The following is a 25,387-nucleotide window of genomic DNA, read 5'->3' as shown; positions in this document are numbered from 1 at the left end:
ATGGGACCATATTTTGTTCCAAAGAAACATTTAGAGAAACTCTCAGAATAAATATTTTACCTTTTTAGAATCTGCAGAACCTTTTGTACAATAGTGGTTCTTCAGATATAACAGGTTCTTTGTGGAACCAAGTAAACGTGACAGATGAGAGGCAGAATAAATGAAGTGATTGCTGGCAGCTAAGAGAAACTGGAAAGCGCACAACAGGCAGACACTGGGAATAGGAACGGGAGGAGAATACAAGAGATAAGTTTCAAGGTAAATATCAATAGGTTTAGAATTTATTAAAAAAAAAAAAAAAAAAAAAAAAAAAAAAAAAAAAAACACCCCACACACAAAAAGGCAGGGGTCGGGTGGAGAAAGAGCAGTGGACAACTTTGAGAATCTATCCACTATGACCAGAACACTGGTTTAAGAACTTGAGGCGAACAGACAAGGCATTATCTTTGACATTCTTAGACCCGGGTCTATAGGAAGATTGAAATCAAGCCTGGAAGAAAAGAGCCCAGCGGGCCTGGCTTAGATTTAACCTCACTTATGGTTAGCAAGTACCTGGAATAGCTGTGAAGCTCCCTCAAACCAGTGTCTCCATCCCTCCAGGGCGAGCAGCTCTGTTGCTAAAAGGTTATACATTTTTCTCCCCCAGGCTGAGCTTCCAGGAGTAGTAAGCACGGTGGGCTCCCTTGCTGCTGGAAGAATACAACTGACAATGAAGGGTAATCCCGGATCTAGATGGACTGTAAGAGGAGTGCTAGTAAAGGCTCTTGAGGGTGGCAAAGGTGGTGTCAGTGGCTTCTGGGGACCGGGACAGAGACTTGGGCTTGTTCTTGAGGTTTGCGAGTGAACTGATGACAGCTAATTCATGACAGCTGGATGAAACGATGGTAGAAGCTGGAAAATCCAATAAATCTTTGGAGCACTTTAACTGATTGGGGTTCTGGCCAGGAAGGGATTGCTTATGTGGTTGATGTTGTACCAGAGGAATGGTGCGGTATGTTGTGGAAGGTACACTTCTCAGCCTTGATAGTTTCTCTAGTGTTCTGCCTCACTCCGAGAGTATATCAAGATTTCATAGACGTATACCAGAAAGAACTGGAGGAGAAACTCCCAGAGGACCTCTTGCATTAAGTCTAGGCATATCGAGGGGGTGTTGACTAGATTTGGCGCGGCAGAGGTCCAACTGTGAATATCTTTGCCCCTCTCAATTGTTCTAGGGCAGCAGGGACAAGGGGGAAGCAGATGAAAAAAAACACACACAATCTAGTAATTATAGGCAGACAAATAAGTGTTCAGTGCTGGGAAATGGCTGACCGGTGAATCCAGTGGTATCATGGAAAATCATGGATGTGAATGATCATGGAACTAAAATCATGGAAGTCCACAAGCTTGTGTCAAGCTTGGAGGTTTAGATCTGAACACAGAGAAACTGGACCACACACCACAGCCAGAGACTGGGAACTGGAGGGGAATACAAAAAGTAAGCTTCTTGTGCTTTTGTGCTGAAGTTGATGAGGTGATCATTAGGTGCAGGTGTGACCAATTAATACTCAGGTGACTGGGAACATTGTGGTTGGCTGACGGAGGTGCTGGATGGTGGTTGGCTGGTGAGATAGCCTCTCAGATCGATAACAAATGTCAGGTATTCCTGATTTAAATTTTTTGATTTTGCTGTTGAATATTTAGGATTTTTTAATATCACTGAGCAAAGATGTTATGCTTACATCCAATTTGAAAACTCATTCCTTCTGTAATATATTACCAGGTTGTTCAAAGGAAGAAGAACACGGTTCCTGATCTCAATTAGACACAAACCTCTTTAAACACCTTGAGATAAAACTCTTTTCAGTTAAATGGTATTCATTCATCTTTCCTTGATATCCTAAATGCCTTTGCTGCTTCACCACGGAAATGTTGAAATAGTTTTTAATTCTTTACAGCCTCAGTTGTCTCCTACTAATGCGAATGCAAATCAGTTTCCCAGAAAATGTTAAAACCTCCTTGGGTAACAGTGGGTGTCTGTGAGTTACTGTGATTAATGTCCCAATTAAATGTGTGTTGGGTGAATCTGTCCTCGGGAATTTAATGAGTCCGTTTTCAAGTCTGATCACTTCCTTTTTCGCCTGACCTCTGATTGGGAGCGCTTATGTGTCCTGCATGAAATTGTGAGAAATTAAGATTAATTTCCTGCATTATGAGTCAGAGAAAGGCCTTTAACAGCGCAGGTGGAACATAAATATGATCTCAAGTAGATTTTTTTTGTGCTGCTTGGGTATGCAAAAATCATTCTCATGATGCTTGGGTTTCAAGAACGGTGCCAAGGCATTTTGGGTGGCCAAAGGTAAAACAAAGCATTCACTGGATCCAAAACTCTTGGAAATTCTTGTCTCTCTTGTGTTTTTGCTCTAAGGATGTCGGCCGCTTTCTTTTTTTTTTACACTCTCATGAGAGACTTGTGGGAGTTTCTAAAAGACTGTAGGGAAAGTCAGCAGGAAACATGAAATTAAAATAAATGGAGGAGGTACCGATGTGTGGCCTAGAAACACTGTCTCATTTGACTAGAGCCCAAGGTCCTGCTGAAGTACATCTGGGATTTGATGTGCTGCTCCAAATGACAGTGAATATGTGCTGTTAATGTTCATGTCTGTGTTTTGGAAGAGATCTTATGTTTTATGGATTTATGCAAATTGAACACGACCGTAGCCGTACAGGAGAAGTTGTTTTTTTTTTTTGTTTCTTACAGCACATTATGACTCAAAATGCAAGGCACAATGCCTGGCAGTTATTCTAAACGAATAATGATGAACAAAATGAACTGTTTGTAATCAAATGTTAACGATGTGTTTTCCGAAGGGGGAATATGTGTAAAAATGAGCTGCTAGTGTCTGATCCTTAAGCTTTCTTTCTTTTTTCTAGAGCGGGGTATTTGCCCCAAAACGTCCCCCTGCAGATGATCTCATATTTATCTCAGGAGACTGAGTTTCTGCCGTGGCACGCTGCTAGTCGAGCTCTTTACCAGCTGGATAAACTCCTGGACCGCACAGAAGACCACAGCCTGTTTAGCGTGAGTCTGATCTCTGTTGTATTTTAACCTTGACTAGTGCAATAAGAAAGACACGGCTGATATCTAGCAGCGTGTCTCAGGTGACTCGACTGAGCACCAGACAGATCGAACTCAAAAATTCCTCTGATCGTCATCCAAAACAGCAGTCCAAAATCTTTCCAGACACAGCGCCTGTTTGCTGCAGCAATTTATAAACTCTTACAAACTAAAAACAGAGTGAAAGCTCCACCATTGTAAATGTTCAAAATAGCATACTAGTATACTTTTGACGCTATTTATATATTTATAACATACATATACAGTATGTTATGTGAAATATGAAGTTTTTCTGCACGTGTGTTTAATTTTGGTGAAAATTTAATGCAAAACAGTACTATGTACATTTGTATGTTTTTAAATACACTATGCAGTATTCAGTGTATACTATGCAGTGTGCCATTATTTTATTCTAAACACAACCTAATGTGACAGTGTCAGACACTTTATCTGTTCTCTCTGTGTTACCTGTCCACCTGCTTTCATATTCATTTATTGCTTTGTTATGCAAAATATCACTCAAACGCCTACCCACAATCCCTCATATGAGTCATTTCTGCCCCTCCTCTGTAATGGACGACCCTTTAGTGTCGGCAGCGAGAGTGAGATGAATTTAATAGCTTCTTCTTTCTATTTCTCTCCATCACTGTGTTTACTGTGAGACAGAGCAGATGTTTGGGATGTAATGCAAGACAGGAAACAGCTGGAGCAGATTAGTCAGAACCCTTTAGTCATGTGACCAGGTGTTTCAACCTGCCGGACCAAACCCCTCTGTGTGTGTGTGTTTGTGTGTGTGTGTGTGTGTGTGTGTGTGTGTGTGTGTGTGTGTGTGTGTGTTAGCCAGTGCATTCTAGCCAGTTCTCACACAAAGACAGCATCACTAATTATCAAACCGAGATCAATTTGCTGAGAGTATGGGAATACATCACTCAGTTTCTCTAGTAACAGCTTGACAAACGCACCCGATCAGCTGTAGGTCCACCACAGTATGGAAAACAATGTCCTCTACAAGCGTTTATGTGCTTTTATCCGTGTAAGGGTGTGTTAAGAATTGAATTGCGGCGTAGCGGGTCTAATTGTGATCATTCACTGCGTCTCAGTAAGAGGGCATGAAGGAGAGCAGTCATGCTAAATTAGCCATGACATTACCTGCTGCGACATTTCCCTCAACCGTATGGCGAAAAACACACACACACACACACACACACACACACACACACACACACTACACACACTACTTTGTACTATATACACAATACAAAACAAAACAATTTAAAAGCTGTAATAATTTTTGCAACCACACTAACTGTTTTGTTTTGTTCTGTTAGGACTATGTTCTAAGACAGGTGGAACCGAAGTATCACAAGCTGGGCTGGCCTGCCTCTTCCCCTGACGGCTCCTTCATGCAGGCGGCTTATCAGGCCGAGTGAGTCTTGAATTTCATATTTCCTGAATTATATATTACAGTTATAAACTTATATGTAGTCTAAGTAAAGACACTGAATTGCAAAGTGCGAGTCAGACATTTTCCACCTCAGAGATGGGAATGACCTCAGTATTTAATTTTTAATTTCCCCCTTCCTCCATCTTTAACTTCCTGCCGATGTACTTTGCTTCTGGTATCCTTCCCATTTTTTTGTCCCTAGAGAGCTACAGAGAGAGGTAATGATGCTGGCCTGCAGTTTTGGAAACAAACACTGTCACCGACAGGCTGTTTCTCTCATTTCAGACTGGATTTCCAGCAACAAGAACAGGTGAGCAAATGTGCAGAATTTACAGAATGACACCTACACACAGGTGTGACCCGGTGTACAAAAATGAATCTGAAGCGTATTCACAACAGATTTAATTGCCAAACTCATACAAATATATTTTAAAATATGACATTTTTGTTCTATGTTCGACTCTGCCAAGATTCATACAGTAGGAGCTTTATTCCAAGTGTCCATGGCAACACGCGTTTATTCGTCTAATTTGTTTTCCCTGCTTCCCACAGCAATGTTCACATTCATGCATGCAGCATCACACTGTCAAACACACCATGCCACCGGCAAGAACTAATGACCATAATGGAGAATAAACAGGATCGTGGGTGTGTGTGTTCTTACTCTGCCCAAGATATTGTGTTTGCCCAGCTTTTAGGAAATAATTTTTTGTGCTTGAGCCAAACAGTTGGCGGCATGCCTACAAACACACAAAACACCACACATATAGTGCACATTGGCAACCTCGGTAAAATAAGGGTGAGGATGAACCGAATCCACGATAAGGCTAAAAGTACATAACCTAATGGTAAGCAATGACTAATCCGAGCGCCTCTGTTTGGCCAGTGCATTCAGAAGCTAAACAGAACCATGTTATAGGTTATACTTTATAGGTTATACTGTGCAACACTGTAAAAATGTGTAAATAGAAATACGATGCAAAACGAGCAGATCTAAATAGACACTTTTCTATTCATTTTCAATTTATTTGCTACAGGCATAACAGATTTAATTAATCACGCCGTGGCGTTTTTGCCCCAAACCGTTATTCATTTCTGACATGCGGCCAGGGGAAAGCTAGTCTTTCCCAGCCTTACCCATGCCTCAGTTGCATTACAAATTTGCTTGCTGGCTATTCAAAATTATGCCTTTAATACACACACAGATGGTTTATTACACAAAATGTGTTACATATTGACCTTGGCTTGACATACTGTGCATTTAATGCCTTCTGAGGCCTCTAACATAAAAGCGGGCTGCTCAATTTCAAAGCTTTGTGGCCTAATAGTCCAGCTTTCGACATGTAAAATACACACTCAGTCGGATTCGGCCAGTTTTTGACCTGCGCAGCCAAAGATTTTCCACTCTTTTGCCCTGAAACTGCTCAATTGCTCTGGCAGTGGCTCTGTAATTATTACCCCGTGGAGTCCAGTGTGAGGTTTCTGTTCATGTCAGAACAGACAGGAAGTCTCTGTACTGAACACAATGTCTCCTGCTAGACATATCACCGTGTGAACATGTTAGTCTAATCCACTGGCAGAGAGTTGGCCTGAGATATTTTTTTACATTTAAGGAATGTAGCTGATACTTTTATCCAGAAGGACTGATTAAAACTGCTTTAGTTTCTCTTGTACGACTGAAAGTCAACAGATGGCAAGAAATTAGTTCTGAAACTCATTTGCTAGAAGATTAACCTGGCTTTCTTCTACATCGTTTTTATATTATTAGTTATACCATCCTTTCAATACTTAATACTGCGCACAGTTTTACATTACAATAACTACATCTTTCATTTTATGGATTGTGCCATTTTCCTCTTACCTGGCAGCAGAAGTCTGGATCCGCCAGATGTGTCCTTCACTGTCCTTTTCTTCAAAAATGACCTCCAGTCCTACCGGGACAATAAAAAGAATCTGTTCAGTTTGATATTCAGGGATGATCACACCATAAAAGAGGAATGTGTTTGACCTTTATGTCTTTTTATGGTTTAGGTGATGATAATGTCACAGGAATGACCCAGCAGCGTTTATGAGCTGCAAAGACAAGCTTCAGATCACTGTACAAAACGCTGATGAATCCATATCATGTCTTCCTCATTTATTAATTGAAAACAAGATACCACAGGCTAAAAAAAAAAATTAGTGAAACTGAAATCAGACACCTCTTTTTTAAAAGAGTGCTGTTTAAAAAAAAAAACAACGTAAACCATGTAATATACACAAAGAACTTTGTACATAGTTTCAAAATAAAAATATCTGAATTTTTACAAAAAAAAATCATAACAGCCATTTTATTATAAGTGTTGCCTCCACACAGCCAAATATTAGGGCAAATCAAGCGCTTCTTAAAATCAGGTTAAAATATCAGAAATAAAACAATAGATTTATAGCTCATGTCATCTCCCATCTTCTTTCTGAAAATACCTGAAAGTAATATATTCCAGAATCATGGCAGCAAACGGAATGTCACAAATATTATTCTTTAACTATGTTTTGGAATCCACTTTTTTTTCCTGTCAGTGGCAGTCATAAACAAGACATCACTTTCACAGGTGTGGAAATTTCAGTCTATACGCTCCGATTGGTTGTGACATGATTTCATATCTTACTGGAGGTGCCGTTTTCTCTATTGCTACACTGAAAACTCCCCGAGGCTCCGACAGCTCATCCAGAATCAGCAGGTCTTTATTGCGCTTTGTTTGAGCAAATCAAAAGTTCAGTCACTGTATCGCCACTGCTCCTCCAGAGGTTTAATGTTATTTCTTCTTCCTGTACGAATATTACATGCATCGCCTCACAGACAGAGAGGCAGCTCTACTGTTATTCTTGTCTGAGATTTATAACCAGAAGATATCAAGGGTCCTCAGAGGTCTCTTATGACCGATATATTGCTGGACTAAATATATATATATACATATATATAGTGTGACTCACTTTGGGAGGTCTACAGTAATGATGTGGGTCAAATTTTCAGCACTTAAAAGATCACTAAAGATGATCGAATCAGATCAGCAGGTGTTATTATGGACATTTTTCCCTGTGACAGAAGTGATTGCAGACAGCAGGAGAACACTTAAACCAAACCTGGAGCCCTTTGTATCTAAGAGTGTCTTGTTATTTAAAATGATACATTTTGAATCTTGTGCTTTTTCAACATTTTGAATGAATAGAAGAAACCGCAAAAGAAAGATCCAACTTCTCACCAGAAGCATACAATTGTTAAAAATACAAATGCACGCCGTCTTTGACTTGATTTGCTATTTTTCAACAACCCCGACTATGCTACAGCTTTAAAACATTCTCTTAGGAAAATGTCATGCTGTAGAATTAAAACTAAACGAACACAATGTGATCTAATGTGATCTAATAGCCTTTAGTAAATGTTTAATGAACAGACTTATTAGAGGAATGCTAATCACATGTAGCATACAATCTGCGTATTTGATAAAATATTGACATTATTAATTATTTCTCCTGTATGCATGTGAAAGGAAAAAAAGGGGCTCCATCAGTACATTTGTAATTGTAAATAATAAGAATTCAAATGCTAAAATTAGTATGTGTGATTTATTAGCGTTTATTATCATTTGTAGTTAATGTTTTGCTCTCCTATCCCACAGGATTCCACCCAACGTGAGGGACATTGTGTACTGCACGGGTGTTTCTCTGATGGATGAGGACGTGTGGGAGTTCATCTGGATGAAGTTTCACTCATCGACAGCCATCTCTGAGAAGAAGGTTCTTTTGGAGGCCTTGACCTGCAGTGACAACATCTTCCTGCTCAACAGGTCAGTCGATATTAATACCTCATTAACAACAACAACAAGACAAAGCAAAGAAATTCAAATAGCAAGCCACCGTAGCGTAACGCATCGATCAATCAGTCTTAGATGAAAGTTATAGCTTCTTTTTGGCTTGGAATCTCAGCACCATCCATCAACCATCATTCACTTTCTCCAGATTTTGAGGTGCTTTGAGCCATTTTTTGAGCTAGGCCTGACTATAACCCACTAGTTAGTTTGCAGTCTACTGTACCTCATGAATCCCATTCAATCCGTTCCTCCACATCACGTCACTCACTCCTCTGATGGGGCAATAAAGACAATGGCTGCCGTAGGAGCTTTTCCCACAAGTCTCCATGGTGTCTTAAATCCTCTCCCGACTCAATAGCAGGATGAGGACGGTGACGGATTACACCCCGTCCAGGATAGACGAGGATCTGAAAGCCCACACATACTCTAAAGCAGAATTATTGCGGGTTCGACATCTCCATTTATTCTGTTGCATTTGGTCGTTGTTTTATGGATGCAGTGAGAGAAAGAAACATTCCCATATAAAGAGACCCAGCGTGACCCCTCTCTGCAGCGAGTGTTCAGCACTCAACAGGCTGATTCCTGTGGGAAGGCTTCAGTGAGAGTCTGTTGAGAGGATGTGGTTCGCCTCACTAGAGGAAGAAGATAAATAGCACCGCACTTAGTAAGCACACGTCTCAGTGCTCTACATCCATGCATTTTCATCTTCGTGTTAAGCTACCATTCATCATATTACAGTCAACAAGGAAAATGTTAATTTTTTCTAGTGGTAATTACCTTCCTTGAAGGTAAAATCAATGATGTTTTTCTCACTCTCAGTGATCCATGACTCGGCTGTCATACCCAATACACCTAGACACAACATCTGAAAGTCATGCAGCTGAACCATGAATGCAAAATCATCTTCGGGAACCCTCATAATTCCTCACATTACAAAATCTTGAAAGGCCATCCAAAGTTTGAATGAGCAACATTTCCATCCAAAAAGCACCTCAAGTGAGCATAAAAACCTTTTTGCGACTTGAGGGAATTTGTTTTTGTAATTCATTTCTGATGGGATACTTTAACGGGTTTTGGAAAACTAGTTATTGATTAACTTGAATTTTTATTTTTGAAAAATCGTTCTCCCCACAGCAAATAACAACAAATAACGTAGCGTGCAGCAATGATGTGTTGGTGCTGAAAGTGCAGATATCGGTGTTAGACGAACTTCAGGCGCTAACAATACTTGCATGCTAATTATGAACTGGCACCTAGTGCTACAATGCATAGTATTAGCGTGATGTGATAGCCACATTGAAGTGTGAAGAAACTTACTTTATTTAGTTCAAAGAAGAAAAAGAAACTGCAGCTGTTTACTATCCTCTGAGAGTTTTTAACACTGTTGAATGAATTCCCATGAAATGACGTTTTTAGGCATGCAGGTAGCACCTTATGAATCATTGCTGCCTAGGGGAGATTGGCATTGTGTTATATGCTTCAAATATCTCTCATTACTGAGATTTGTTTTTGTGTCAGATAATGAAGATCTAATTATGTATTTGGCTTCTGAAGCAAATGATGTCTAATCAGGAAGTTTCAAATACCTTCCTTTTTCAACCTCCTATCCGTAACACCCTATAATTATCTCTTGATGCGTGTATAATTCAACAGGAAACCACTCCTTACCAGCCCTATTATGCCCAGTTGAATCGGTATTGACATAGGCATATTCATGCTTTTATTCCTGTCTACATTAACAGCGCGACTTCAGAAAGATCAGGCACCTTTCAACAGCACCGTCGTGATTCAAAGGTGCAAATGTCTGAGTACTTCGCTTCAGTAAGGTCTCAAAGGAGGGATTCTTTAAGCCCTGATTAAATCTAATCCATTCTAAATTACACAGTTAATAACCATTCTCCTTCGAAAAGACATTTAAATATACAACTACACAATCTGTCTGTATTTGAAATGATGCTGCTGTCGGTTCCGCTATGAGGACCCCCAGGAACCCAAAGACTGGGAAGATTTGAAATATTTAATGACTGCAACATTCAGGTGTCTACCTTTGCTCTAGTGTCTGACCTAAAAGAGCGGAGAAGACCCCTAGAAGCAGTTCATTGATTTCAGCAGCACTTGAATTTCACACAGCATGCACAAGCAAAGCCCACCGTCCCAGATGAGCTGTGTGTGTTTGTGATATTTAATCTACCACAAAGAAAACTGCTCTGTGTTTGGAGTGAAGGATGAGGTGTATGGAGTCTGTGTTTATTATTGATTTCTATGACATGAAGTGAATTGCATGCCCCTCCTCCATGTTTTTTTACTTCTTTCGATGATATATGTTACGAGCCAGTGGGCCGAAAATAATTTCTGCTGGAATCTGTGTGTGTTTTAGCCTACCTTTTTTAACCCTGGGTGACGCAAACACGTACCAAAAATACATATCACTGCAGTTTCCAAAAGAAATGAACATTAGAGGCGGTTTTCGCACAATTACTTCAAGAATATCGTGATTTCAAAATATTATTATGTTGGGATATTTAAAAAAACTGATGCTTTTGTATGTTAGCGTTGAGCTCTGGTTTGAATCCTGTGTAACTACGGTGCAATAAAGCAGTTTAAGTCTGTGTAAAATGAATTTGAAATGGCAAGGTTGTATCAACAGATGTGTTTTTATATCAGTTTTGCATTTGTTAACAACATTGGGTAGCTTTACGGTTGGATTTAGAGTAGGGCATATTTCCAACATGATAGAGAATTAACTTTTAGCCACAGGCCATGGATATTTCTGAATGCATACCTATATCAACATGATAAAAATGTGCCAGGGTTCACATATTGAACCTGTGTTTTAGAACCACTCAGTGGAGATTTCTCGTTGAAACTGCGGCGAAACAAAACTTTTGCACAAAAAGTGCACAGAGGTACATATTTCTATGAGACCAGGTTGGTTTTAGATGATCCCACTTCCCTTCTGACTGCTTACCTACAGATTCCTGCAGCTTTAGAGACTGAAATCTCAGTAAATCTTGAAAAGTTCAACACCATATTCACTTGAAATTTCACTGGAAATTGAAGTTGACAATATTCCTTTGGTTGCATACCATATTGCAGTCAGTATAGTAGTTATGCAGTGCAGAGAGTACATACTGAATACAATAGTATGCTAATATGAACAAGTTTATGGTGGCATTATTAGTCATGAACAAAACAAAGTGGCAAGTTTTCACACTGTCAGTCATACCTGTTAGAAATCAATTCCATATGTCAGAAATCTGAATTTCTAAGTGTTGATTTGTTAAAAAAGGGATTTGAGGATAAGCGCAGTAAAATAAACTCTCCTGAAAGCTTGTTCGCACTTGTCTTTAGGAGAAAGATCTCACTTTTGCGAGCTGTGAAGATGCCGTCCGCACCCAGACGTAAGCTTTGTCACAGTGGCAATAATTCCCAAGGCGTTTGTCCAAAAAAAAAAAAAAGTGCTACAAGTGACTTGGCAACACACAAAGTTGAAAGCCCAGAAGAGAGGCTGAACCGAAATAAGAGACAGAAAAACAGCGAAGCAATTACCCCACTTGTTTTTGCAAATTGAATCTTGTGTTCCGTGGCGGCGTCTTTATGTGAAGCATCTCATTTCGTATTTCTTCCCTTTTTCATCTACTTGACATTTCACATCAACTTGAAGCGAATGGGTCTATCTGCATTTGATTTGGGCTTTTCAGGTTAATTACTCTTTGAAGATGCTCACTGACATATTTGAATAATTGTTTCGCAAGGCCTGTAAGTGGCTGTCTTTGCTGAAAACGGCAAAGAATAATGTGTTTTGTATTGCTGATTTACTCAAGTTTAAAACTAGCACAGAAGCGCACAATTTATTACGAAAAGCATAACGATGACAAACTAAGGACACTTATTTGTCTTGTCCACAGGCTCCTGAACCTGTCCCTCACCTCTGACCTGGTGCCCGATCAGGACGTGATCGATGTCATCATTCACGTGGGCCGCAATCCGCTCGGAAGACATTTAGCGTGGAGATATTTCCGCGAGAAGTGGGACATATTGAATTCCAGGTGAACGTGGCTTCATTCATCTCTGTTTATCAGTGGTTTCAACCTTCCTCTCTCAGTCCCCGATACGAATTTCACGAGCGCACTTTCATAAGATATTTATTGGTGAATGTTATTTTCTGTCTTGTTTGTGTTTGGAGAACCAGAGAGCATTATGGGAAATATCTTTTTGTGTTTGTTTGCTTCTGGCCTCATTAGAGCGCTGCTCCGGTGTTTTTAATAACAGCGTCTCTCATTGGCAGGTACGGAGAGGCCTTATTTATGAACTCAAAATTAATCAGCGGCGTGACGGAGTTTCTCAACACCGAGGCCGAGTTGAATGAGGTGAGGCTGAACTTTTACCTCCGATCTAACTAAAACGGTAATGAATTATTGACCGATCTTCATGGAACATTAATACTTACGAGCAAACTTTGGTCAGCGAGTTATAGAGACGGACAAAATGAGCGAAAGCAAACTCCGAAGACCGCGGGATTTTGCTCTGGACGCTTTTGTTGGGTTATTTCCTCATTGTAACTGCTTAACCTTATTACAGGAAATGGAACGTATATTCACTTATTCAAATTCATTCAGCTTCAGTCCCAGAGGACACAGACTGCTGATGCTTCTCACTGCAGCGCAGCACTTTCTCATCCAGCTGACTTCGCCTTCCACAATTTATCATTCATACAGAGATAATACGAACCCCCTCTGTGTTTTCTTAAACAGAGCATTAGCATACTGTCGTTGACAATCAGCTGCTGCCAGAGCACTTCATCCACAGATTCATGAACAATCAGTGCTATGTTTAATGCAGTCGGCTTTCATTAAGTTTCTATGAACTAACGGCAATTTTGTAATAGTTCAGGAGCAATAGAGCAGCTTTAATCCTGAATCCCTGGGCATGTTTATTGATGTAGTCCTCATGACCTCAGAAACTGGGAATCAGCTTCATAACGTTGTTTAGTTGTTTAGATTTTAGATTTGTTTTTTGTATTCCCTTAATTGATGTTAGAATCCAGCTGTGGTTTTTTTGTTTAGTTTTTTTTTTTTATTTGCTGCTAGGAAAAAAAAAACACTGATAATTCTGTTACAAATGCATTCCCACACCTCATTATCATAAACATCACTGTTATCTGCTAAAATACACATCAGGCATTTGCATGTAAATGCATGGTATATTCTGATGCTCTTTCACTGATAGAAAAAAGTCTCACTTACATGCAATTCTCCACTATACATCGGTCACAATAAATGACAACGTTAATCATTTCTGTTTATCTTCTTTTCCTCAGCTGAAAGAGTTCATCCTGACCAGCGGGGGAGAGTCTGCACCTGCGTTCGCCCGAGCCGTCGAGATCGTTCAAGCTAATGTAAAATGGCACGTCCTGTTCCATCAACAGCTTTACCGATGGCTGCGAAAAGCTCTCGACGGTTAGCCTCTATTAGCATCGAAACCCTATCAGACATCTCCAGGCCAGAGACGCGAGGACACTCAATTAAAAGTAAAACATTTACGAACTCAGAGAAACAGCAAAATTTTACTTCTGTTTCTCTGCTGTTTATGGAACAACCAGGCACTGACAGACCAAGACGAATTTCGCAGATCACAGCGCCGCCCTGCTGGCCAGCACAGCCACTGCACAATAGACAATAAAAGGTGGAGGAAAAGGACAAGTTGTAGAAAATGAATTGAAAAAAAATTGCACCACTTAAAATAGTAACTGATGGAATGAAATTTGCACTTTTGATTTAACATCATTTTGACGTCATTCGATCCTCTTTTTATCCTAATTTTATTAATAACTTGAATATTTTAAAGCGTAATCTTGACAAGTAGCTTTTGGAAAAATTCCATCTTTCCCCAATTCAGTCCATCTTATGAGCTGTACGTTTATGTTTATTAACTCCAATAGAAAGAAAATGACTATGAAAGGACTTTGTCTACACTCACTGCATTCCCTCCCCGAAGACTGCTGCTGTTCTCGTACGGAACAGGGACGCTTTTCAAAGTTTCAAAGCTCCTCTTTGCTTTCCTTGCACAATCACACCATTTTATTGATTTATCTTTTGTACAATATCAAATGAGGCCATATCTACCTTCATCAATCAGCTGAATAAAGCTAACTGTAGGTCAAGAGAGGATCCAGAACAGGTCGTTTTCATTTGTCTGTTATCATGGACAAACACATGCAAGCTTGTCTGATTATGGGTCGATGCTATATAAGGATTTCTTAAAGGTGCCTATGTCTGTTGTCTTGGGTCAGTAGTGGAATGCAGATGGAGATTCTTTAAAATTGACAAATGATAATTTAACTTGAAGTATGTGCATATACATGTATGCTGGTTTATGTGTATATATTTATACTAAGTTAAATAACATATGGGTCAATGGTGTGGCATTTTAGTTTTGTTTTTGCTTTTTTATTGCTTTTTTTTTATTAATTAAATGGATAGTTCATCCAAAAATGTAAATTCTGTCATCATTTACTCACCCTTATGTCGTCCCATGTGCCTTTTATCTTTGGAATTAAAAAATATATATTTTTAAAAATATTTTCTTATGTTTTTGTCTTCTAAAGAGGCTCGATTGCTTTATATAATGAACAGATTAATTTAAGTTTATATTCCCATTTAACCATTGATCAACACAAATAGAGCTCAATAGTATGGTAGAAACTCAACACAGAAGCTCAACTGTGTGCTTGATTTTTGTTTTTTGATGAACTATCCAAAGTTATTTAAAAAGTACTGTATATTGTTGCAGTTTATACAGACTACAACCTAAAAATGTTGAACTTCTGTGATGACGGTGTTCAAATTCTAAATTAAAATGAATTTTTATATTTTTTTGTGAATGTTAAAATAATACATGTCAGGGTGGTGTAACCATTGAAAAGCTTAATTTATTTTAAAATACTTGTCATGATTATGTATAATTATTTCTTACAAATTAAAAATTGTATTTTTATTTATTCATACATTTTTGAAGCCATATTGATATTTGAAAAAAACGTTAAAATCCAAATCACTGTGGTATAACCAGCATATAGCATTTGAGTCCGATTTGACCTTTTTACTATGTGGCAAAGATTGTCAGATCTCAAAATCGTATAACCTGAAAATATTTGGAATTAATGATGTCCATATTCCATTCTTTTACATATTTTGAAAACATTTATTTATATAATAATAATTTTTCATTACCTAGTGGTTGCACCACTTGACATTTTTATTAAATATATGTTTACATACACCCTTATAATCTACCCATATTTTTTTCTACTCGTGCAGATGCAGTGGTGTGAAAAAGTGCTGGCCCCCCTCCTGATTTTTTATTTCTTTTTTTGTATGTCACACTTTGATGTTTCACATCATCAAACAAATGTAATTATTAAAATCAAAGATAAACACAACATGCAGTTTTTTAAGTTAAGGTTTTTATTACGAAGGGGAAACAAAATCCAAACCCACATGGCCCTGTGTGAAAAGTACTTGCCCCTAAACCTAATAACTGGTCGGGCCCCCCTTAACAGCAACAACTGCGATCATGAGTCTGCTACAGCGCTGTGGAGGAACTTTAGCTCACTCACCTTTGTAGAATTGTTATAATTCAGCCACACTGGAAGGTTTTTGAGCATGAACCGCCTTTTTAAGGTCATGCCACAGCATCTAAATGGGATTCAGGTCAAGACTTTGACTAGGCCACTCCAAAGTCTTCATTTTGTTTTTCTTCAGCCATTCAGAGGTGGACTTGCTGGTGTGTTTCGGATCGTTGTCCTGCTGCAGAACCCAAGTTCGTTTCAGCTTGAGGTCACAAACAGATGGCCGGACATTGTCCTTATTTTTGGTACACAGCAGAATTCCTGATTTCATTTAATCACAGCAAGTCTTCCAGGTCCTGAAGCACTGTTTTACTGTTGAAATTCTGTTCTTTTCTGAAATGCTGTTACTTTTACGCCAAATGTAATGGGACACTTTTGTCTCGTCCACAGAGTATTGTCCCAAAAGTCTTGGGGATCAGCAAGATGTTTTCTGGCAAAACTGAGACAAGCCTTTATGTTCTTTTTGTTTAGCAGTGGTTTTCGTCTTATAGTGCCCAGTCTCTTTCTTATGTTGGAGTCTTTTGTGACATTTTGCATGAGCCTTAGCTGTGCTCTTGGGTTCATTTTGGTCAGCCCAGTCCATTCTTGGGAAGGCTCACCACTATTTTCGTCATTTGTGCAAACTCTTTTCACACAGGGCCATGTGGGTTCGGATTTAGTTTTCCCTTTATGATAAAAACTTCATTTAAAAACTGCATGTTGTGTTGACTTCTGTTATCTTTGATTTATATTTAAATTTGTCTGATGATCTGAAACATCAAAGTGCGACAAACATGCAGAAAAAAAGAAAAAAAAAAGAAACTAAATCAGGAAGGGGGCCAAAACTTTTGTCACATCACTGTACATACTTATTACGAAGCATTTACATTTTGTAGATATGTTAATTTGTGTCTGTTTATTTGTTTTGTATACGTCGCAGGCATAAAATGTAAAAATGAAAATCTTAAAAATATATATCAGTTATCAGTGCCTTTTCTACCTCACTATCCTTTTCCAATTAGAAAGACTGGCAGTGCCTTAAATAAACCTGTCGTAAACATTCCCATGATTTGGTGTCTGATTTTTCAAACAAGTCAGACGTAGCAGGTTTGAAATGTTTCAAGCTTACATAAAAGCAGCTGGAGCCACATGTGTCGACACAGTAAGATGAAGTGTTCAGTGTTATGCAGACTCTGACTGTTACTACCAAAGTCGCTACAAAAAGTCAAACGAATGACAGAAGAAAAGGTTGACGCAGTCAACCAAGTAAAATGGCTCTATTGTGCACTGTGGGTGCCAAAATAATCCGGCAATGTCTGTTCTCTTTCAATATGGAGGAGTTCACTTTATCAGTCAGTTTTAGAGCATATAGAGAAGTTAGTTGTTCTGTCTAGCCAATAACTAGTCATTGGCTGATTGAGTCAGTCCTTCACAGTGTCTGCAAAGCTAGACAGTGACAGGAATTGCTTGAAAACATGAGCACCTTTATACTCTTTCTACCTTTCCATCATGCTGCTGAAGTACTGATAAGTCCTGTCTGTCCTCCTTCATTCATCTTTGCCTCCAGGCCACATGCTCACGATCGTGTGGCTGCTGTCCGCGGTTCTGAATGACCTCTTTTACTGGACTGATAAACAGCAGCCAACACCACTCTTGCTTTAACACTCCCAGCGCCTCTCAAAACAGTCCTAGTACGCACCTGAGACTAGCATAACATACATTATATATTATAAAATAAACATATATGCATGCGCGGGTGTGTACTTATAGATACATAATAAATGAATAGATAGCCAGATAGAGAGACAATAGATTTGGTAGCTTGTATAAATACAATACTGTACTTGTACGTGTAGACTTATAGCTACAGTATATACAGATGCTAAAAAAAGGCACTAAAATGAACACCGAAGCCAGAAGAGCAGCCCTGGAGAGCAACTGGAGAATTTGTTCTGATCCATAAGGCAACATCAAGGACCATGACAAAAATTCCAGAACATCCCTTCAAGGCAATTTTTACACCATATAAACCTCACCCTTACGCTTTCAAAAGGTTGTGAAATGATGCATTTCTTTTGAGGATGACTAAAGTTTGGCGGCGGGTCAAAGATAAAAATTGAAACAGGGCGGCAGAACTGGAGAAATCACAAAAATACATATGATCATCCCTCACTATTACCAGAATACTTCAGCAGGTGTCAGTACTACGCTTTCTGGGATCCTGGAGTGCTTCCTTGGCAGAGAGCGCAAAACGCACGCGAGCTGCGCGACACGACGAGTTATCGATGCGAACGCTTTCCTACACTACTAACAAGAAAGGCACTTCGCCTTTTGCATAGACTATATAACTGTGTACTTGAAGCTATCATATCTGATTGCGCCGCATTCCCTCCATCTTTCCCTTAAATTGAATTGTGCTTTATATTTAACAGGCGACTGGAGGCTATTGATTTTTCTCTTTCTTTCTTTTCTGGATATGAAAGCAAAATCAACAAAATGGAAACACATTAGTCATTCTTTTATCAGCAAAGATGTTTTACCAGGCATTTGGTCCGCTCTGGGCTCTATGTAGCATCCACTGCCAAGTACGCTAATATTGTCCCTACCATCTTCCGTTTGTGAAAAGTGCTGCAAGACACCGACGGCAGATCAAAACAATAACATGTGCCAAATGCTGATGGGATGCAGAGAAAAAGGGGAGGGGTGGAAAATCGAGAAAACCTTTTTTTATCACCTCAGTGTGAATTATTGATGCTCTGTGTTTTTGGTCAATGTGGCCACCATTATTAATCGCGACTAGCTCACGTTCAAAAATACGAAACCAAATGTATATTTTTTCTGCTGCAAAAGAACAGGGAGATTACTGAAAGACGGTTTCATGTTTAGGGTAACCTTTTCAAAGAGATGGAATGGTTTGCATGCATTTATAATTTTTTCTTCTCGCTCACACAGCCACTCATGCTTAGCACGCGTGCGGATCTCTTGCTTTTTCACAATATCAAACAATAGCTTTGCTAATGATCAATCAAACTAAATCCATTGTGCATCACTCAACCGCAGTGTTCATTACAAAGGAGGGCTGCAACGTATTGGGGGGGAAAGAGTCCTTTTACATCAAATCTTAATGAATTCAAAGCATTTGACAAGTTTGGAAGAGGAAATGGCTTTGATGTTTCAGTTTAATGAATCAAAGGGGAAAATAAAGAAACAGTGGGTTGACTGAACATCTTAGGGGAAAAACAGCATTCAATCTGTCATCATGTACCCCGAGCTCTGATACTGCATGCTGAAACCCACAGAGGACGTCGCATCTGAACAAATCTCAGCAGAGATCGCGTTCACAGGCCATGAATATTCCTTTCCACCCACTTTTCTGTTGTTTATTTTTTTCGGAAACAATTAGTCTTAGAGCGAGTGTGCTGGGCTAAAGTTAAAATGAATGCAAGTAAACTTTTTTCGTATGCAATTACAATCAATACAATCGATACTTAATTAAAATGATATATTCATAAGAATTCACTCAGCGATAATAATAATCATTTAAAAAAATCTCACCCCTCACCCTAAACCCAAATCACTTACTTTCTTCTGTGGAACTCAAAAGGAGATATTTTGAAGAAAGTTCATGCTGCCCTAAGGAAAAAAGAAGAGCGCCGCATTATTAAACAAATAGGTTTAGATTTTTGTTGTTTATTCAAAGAAAAAAAGACTAGAGACATGAATATGTATCCATAAATCATTGTAACATATTCAAAAGTTAAATGATTCCATTTGAATATCGGCTTGCTGAAATATTAGCCGCACAGAGGTTCTGTCCTTAAAACGTCTCTGAAATGGAGACAAATCTAATCTCCATAACAACACAGTGACCTTACTGTGATTTTGTCTTTTAAAAGCTCCATTACTCTTATCAGTGCTCCATTCAGTGTTTTCATTTCCCATTATGATTTTAAAATATTTGCAGAGAAGGATTTAATTACGCCTCACTGAATAGAGTCTCTCAATGTTTTGTTTGGATAATCACACCAGTATTTTTCACAGAGAGATATTTTACTAAATATTTAAAACTCAAAAGCAACTCAAAAGATGAGTAAAGGGTTTTCCGTGGTGAGGTGAGACACAAAATACTTGATGCGATCGCACTCATTTCTCTTGGTTATAAACAACCCAGTGCTCCTGTGTGAATTTCCTGTGAGAGCAGCCCTCCTTTTGAAGATGCGAGCGGATATTGGATTAGCAATGTAATCAATATCTAATTACCTTTATCAAAAGGCCTGGGGTTTTAATAGTTGGTTCAGCGGGGGCAGGATACACTATTTAACATTTAACAGTTAGAACATCACCTGCTGTTCTTGCTTCCTTCTCATTAGCACTGTTTTCACACTTAGTGAGCTCCCTTGTTGCCTACTGTCTAAATGGGTAGCTGCTATCTAAACCAACATCTTTAATGAATCTTCACTTAAATGACAGTAACTCTACATAATATCTACGAGCAGAACACCTCAACATCACCTCATTTCAGGTTTTTCCATCCCTTGATATATCTATTAATGAATAAAATCGGACCAAGGACTGATCCCTGTTGTGCACCATTGATTACATCAATGCAATAGTCTCCAGTATATATCTATCTAACTGCCAAGCCATGCAAAAGTATGGCTTTTTTGATGAGTCAACTTAGTGCTACAATACTGCATAATCCACTAAAGCATTAGATAAATCAATAAAAAGGGCTGCACAGTGTTGGTTAATAGTCTAACAAAGCCATAAAATGACTCCAAAACTCAGATCAAATATATTTTGTGGAAAGAGTTTCAGTTGCTTACAGGACATTTAGAACCTTGGCTAAAATAGATCAATTGTAAATTCCAGCTTACCTTTGGGAAATGTACACTTCAACTCATGGTTTCTCAGATCTGGCCCTCAAGGTCTACTTTCCTGCACGGTTTACTTCAACCCTAATCAGAAACACCTGAATAAGCCAATCAAGGTCTTTGAGATTACTAGAAAGTGGCAGGCAGTTAGAAGTTTGATCTAGGTTATCAAAAAAGTGCTTATTAGGGAAATTGTGTGCTTTAAAGATTACACATAAGTGTGAACATTATGTAATATTTTCGGACACTTAATTGACCTTTCTCTGGAAGTCTGATTGATAGGCTAGCCGACCAATCAAAATGCTCAATCTGACATTTTGTGTGCATTCATATATTCATGTGATTAAAAAGAGACACCTTTTGGTGCGCATTCATATTTATTTTCTGATCGGTTCATGTTTGAACTTGGGCGTACAACAGATTAAAGAGCCACAAAATTACGTATTGTTTGAATTTATTAAAAGGTACAAGTGCTTTAGATGCACTTTATGTTAGTCTATGCATAAAAAAAAAAGTTTCAACATTTTAAAGATTGAAATGATGGTTTAAAATGTAATTTCAAATAAAGCAAAAATAAATTAAAAAATCTATGAAGTAAACATTAGATGCATTTAGATACAAAAGTGCCAAAATCTCTCTAAAGATCAGTCAACAAACAAGTTAAGGACACAACTAATACCAGCTTATGTTGATGTAAGACTTATTTTTGTCCTCAGAAAGCTGCCTACATAGGCAGGTCAGGTTTTATAACAAGGCAATTATCTCACAGCTTCTTCTAATACCACATAGTCCTTGCAACCAGTGTAAAAAGTACTTGCTGACCTAACATGACTGCAAGAAAGTATAATACAGAGAGCTGGGAAAGAGAGTTGAACTTGGCTTCTGTTCTGGTTAAAGGGCTTCTTCCCTGCCATCTGCTCTCTGTTTTCTTGCAACTAATTCCACTCTTGAGCCAGTTTCTCTTCGCCCATTGTTAGCCGCACCTTTGTCCTATCTATCTCAAGCCCTACCCTCTTTCAATTCTTCTTTCCCTTCATTTCATCTTGTCTTTCCTATAAATCATCTCTCACCTTCTCTTTCTCCATCTTGGTGTAAAACAGAGCATCTGCAGAAGTCGTTACACTCAGCCATACGGATGGATTAAGGTGATGTTTCGAAGAGGGTTAGATAATGTGTATCTCCGTCCTACGGCTCTCCGACCGCTGATCAATACCATCTCAGCTCCACAGTCACATAATCACCTTACAGATGAATGAGACCGATCTGAGGTCTGCCTGACGACTCTCAGACAGAGTATCTGTTGCTTTCTGAAGATGCCTCGCAGGGAAAGCGTAGCCGACAGCCATTGATCACCTGCATCGCTCCAGAGGGAAAGGACAGAAATGAGAACAAGGTCCCAGAGGAACGTCGTTGGTGATGGAGTATGGATGTTGAAATGATGTGAAGTTTGCTCCAAAGAGCAGACATCAAGATTTCACGCCCCGTGTGGCGTTTTGTTGAGAATCAGAAAAAAAGAAAAAGCAAAGCATGCAGTTTTAAGATAAGACAACAGGATTAGCGAGACAGAACATGAAAGAACAATGCAGGACGAGGCTTAGCAGGACTGGACGCAAGGGGTACATTCAACAACAAACTGGCACGGCGCAGAAAACAAACAAGCAGAGTAATGAGGAAGGACAGATGAAGAAGATGAACCAATAATTTGGTAAGATTTGCAATTAGGGCGATGTCAGGATTAAAGGCTGTGTGTCAATGACACTTCTTAATAGCCAATCACAGTGGAAGATGGGCAGTACTAATACCACACAGGCCAAACATCACACCCTATTTGTACAACAAACAAACAATAAAAAAAATTGCTATTGCTAGTATACCCAATGGAATTCCCAGACTACTAATATTGCTATGAAAAGTAACGATCGGAGAAACATTTCCAGCCACACTATATCTAAAAGGTTGCTCCATCACTTACCAACATGTCGTTTCAAACCCGTAAAAGCTTTGTTCGTCTTCAGAGCGCAATTTATCCAAGCATTAACTATAATTTAGCCTAATTTGTTGATCTGCATTTGATTTAGGTACTGGGTAGGATTATGGATGTAGAATATGGTCGTGCAGAATATGCGCTTTACACTGTAGGCGCTAATAAACAGGTAATAAGAGGCATGCGGAAATGTTTGTTTTCTCACAATGCGTATTTCCGCTGATATTCCATACAATAGCAATAACAAAAGCATGTTAACTCAAGAGAATTGGTATTCTGGTATTTACAGCTGGCTAAAAATGCTTAGGTAGGAAGCACACGGCACATGAAACGCAAACAAAGCCGTGTGCCCACACAAAACATGACACAAGAGCATATGCCCAACTTAGCCAAGCTGCATGTTCACACAAAACAAGACGGCACGAAAGCACACAAGGCATGTGAACACGACGCTCAATAAACGCTCAAACCCTGCACCCACAACAAGAGACAAAACACGGAGCGCGACTGTTCGAAGCCTGGTGCTAGGCTGAAACAGAGCTAGAGAATCTAATGCAGAAAATGGTTTTAGCAAATCTGTACGGTAGGCAATACGTTTTTTAAAGATTGCGTTGGGCCACTATTTACTGTGAAAAGTCATATAAATCAATTTCAAGTTTTATTATTTTCAATCAAATTTATCGGGCACGCTTGTCAGGCCCTAAGGTAACTTCTGGTCTGTGTTTGTTTATAGGTCTGGTTTAGTGGCGCCTGTCTGATTATTCCTACAAACTCAGCTAATGGTGAGTAATAAAGTTGGTCTCAGGGTATTGTGTTGTAGAATGTGTTTCCCATACTTTTAAAACTGATCGATTTTCCAAAAGGCTTTGTTGAATGAATATGAACACGTATCGCACGTTTAAAAATCAAACCGAGACGTGGGTGTTTTTACATGACTGTATTTCTGAAGGAAGATTATCTTTAGAACATTTTCATTTCATCCTGCGTGTAAGGCAGCGTTTGTAAGCTCAGAGCTGCTTTGTCTACAGACGTTGCCGGGGAAACCTCAGTCTCTGGCTCTTAAGGCACCTCCTGGCACAGAATCAATTGGTATTTGTAATGAATCTGTCTGATTTGCGCAGCAAACGTATTTTGCTTGTTATCAAAAAAAATCTACTTAGCTGCTGTTATTGATTCTTTTGGTATGTCTAGCGGAAGTTAAGTTAGTGCCACAAAACAATGCTTGTGCAGTTTATGTTGTTGTGTATATATATTATATATTATTATATATACAAAGAGGTAGGCTGCGATTTATGGGGGGTTGGGTTAGTCGCATTTTTACCCACGGTGGGGATAAAATGATTCCCGAAATGTGCTATGAATCAAATAATCCGCTAAATGCATTTTGAAGTCACGTTTTAAATCAAATGATTCTCGAAACGCGTTTTGTAGTCCTGTTCTGAATGAAATGATGAACAATACGTGCTCTGATTGGAGCGCTTCGAATCATTTTTGCGACGCAACTTGATCAATTTTGCTGCCGTATTAAAAACATTTCAAGTGACATGACGCTTACTTGCCTAAGATGTTTTTATCATCTCGTCATTTATCATAATTTATCAGAGAATTTTTTTTTCCAAAAGTATCCCTCGCTGCATAGATGCCTCATTAGCTACTGTTTCTAAGGGCCATAGTATATAAGGATCTATGTATATATGTGCCAGTTTTTGGGGGGGGGTTTTACTCTCAAAGCTTAGATAAACATCATTTTCGGTGAACTACCCTTTTGAGGCGCTCTCGCGTTAATTATTATTGGTGGCAAAAAGGTCCATTGCCTATTTTCAATAGCTCAGATAAAAAAGCCAAGCAACATTCTGTTCGTCAACACAATGAATCATAAATCAATGCATTCCTAAACTCACGGATTTTCGAAAATCCACGAGTCCTATGTAGACAGTTTACCAAAGGCAGCTTACCAGATCTGGGAGCGTTCATACTGCATCATCATTTTACTTCTCGTGCTTCGGCTTCAATGACAGAAGCTGTCAAGTAAACGCAGTGGAACAGCATTTGCTATGAATGCTATGCTTGCTTTAAACACTAATTAAACGTAAAAAACGACCTTGACTGACTGTAAACACTGCAAATCCACAACGAATCAGCAGTAAATACTCTAGCGACAAGTACAGGGCTTAACGGTACAGAAGAACTCCATAAACCAGAACACAAACATTGGGAACACATAATCTGACAGCAAACAAAAATGAAGGGTAAAGGGGCGAATGTGCGGTGTGGTGTGATGGTGCAGTTTTGGACAGAAAAAACCATCAAAACGAACCGAACAAGCTGGTCTGGGACACTATTAGATGTACTGTACAAAGGGAAACGGTGGTCGCTGGTGCTGCTGTTACCGTTGGCAGATTGCTATTGATTCCCGCGCCACAAGGGGTTTGGCCTTTAAAGATCAAACATATGCCCTCACATCCTGCCCCGCAGCAAACGCAACCGCTTCCTTTGCCAGCCTTTGCCTCTGTCTTGTCCTCTGTGGA

At 39.1% G+C, this 25,387-nt stretch overlaps 1 protein-coding gene across 1 annotated transcript in view; it reads left to right on the top strand.

Moving 5' to 3' along the window:
- The window catches only part of LOC122343504 (thyrotropin-releasing hormone-degrading ectoenzyme-like), a 91,530-nt gene extending 74,467 nt beyond the window's left edge, over positions 1 to 17,063 (top strand). Inside the window, exons 11-17 of the mRNA XM_043238010.1 lie at positions 2,914 to 3,061; positions 4,426 to 4,523; positions 4,744 to 4,851; positions 8,201 to 8,368; positions 12,301 to 12,441; positions 12,681 to 12,762; positions 13,713 to 17,063. Coding sequence (XP_043093945.1) covers positions 2,914 to 3,061; positions 4,426 to 4,523; positions 4,744 to 4,851; positions 8,201 to 8,368; positions 12,301 to 12,441; positions 12,681 to 12,762; positions 13,713 to 13,856 — 889 coding nt within the window. The 3' untranslated portion in view covers positions 13,857 to 17,063. The remainder of the gene's footprint in view (positions 1 to 2,913; positions 3,062 to 4,425; positions 4,524 to 4,743; positions 4,852 to 8,200; positions 8,369 to 12,300; positions 12,442 to 12,680; positions 12,763 to 13,712) is intronic.
- The last annotated feature ends 8,324 nt before the right edge of the window (positions 17,064 to 25,387 follow it).

This window comes from Puntigrus tetrazona, chromosome 4 (assembly GCF_018831695.1).
Source record: "Puntigrus tetrazona isolate hp1 chromosome 4, ASM1883169v1, whole genome shotgun sequence".
Taxonomy (NCBI): domain Eukaryota; kingdom Metazoa; phylum Chordata; class Actinopteri; order Cypriniformes; family Cyprinidae; genus Puntigrus; species Puntigrus tetrazona.
Note: the sequence above shows the minus strand (reverse complement) of the source record. Positions and strands in the feature narration are given on the sequence as shown.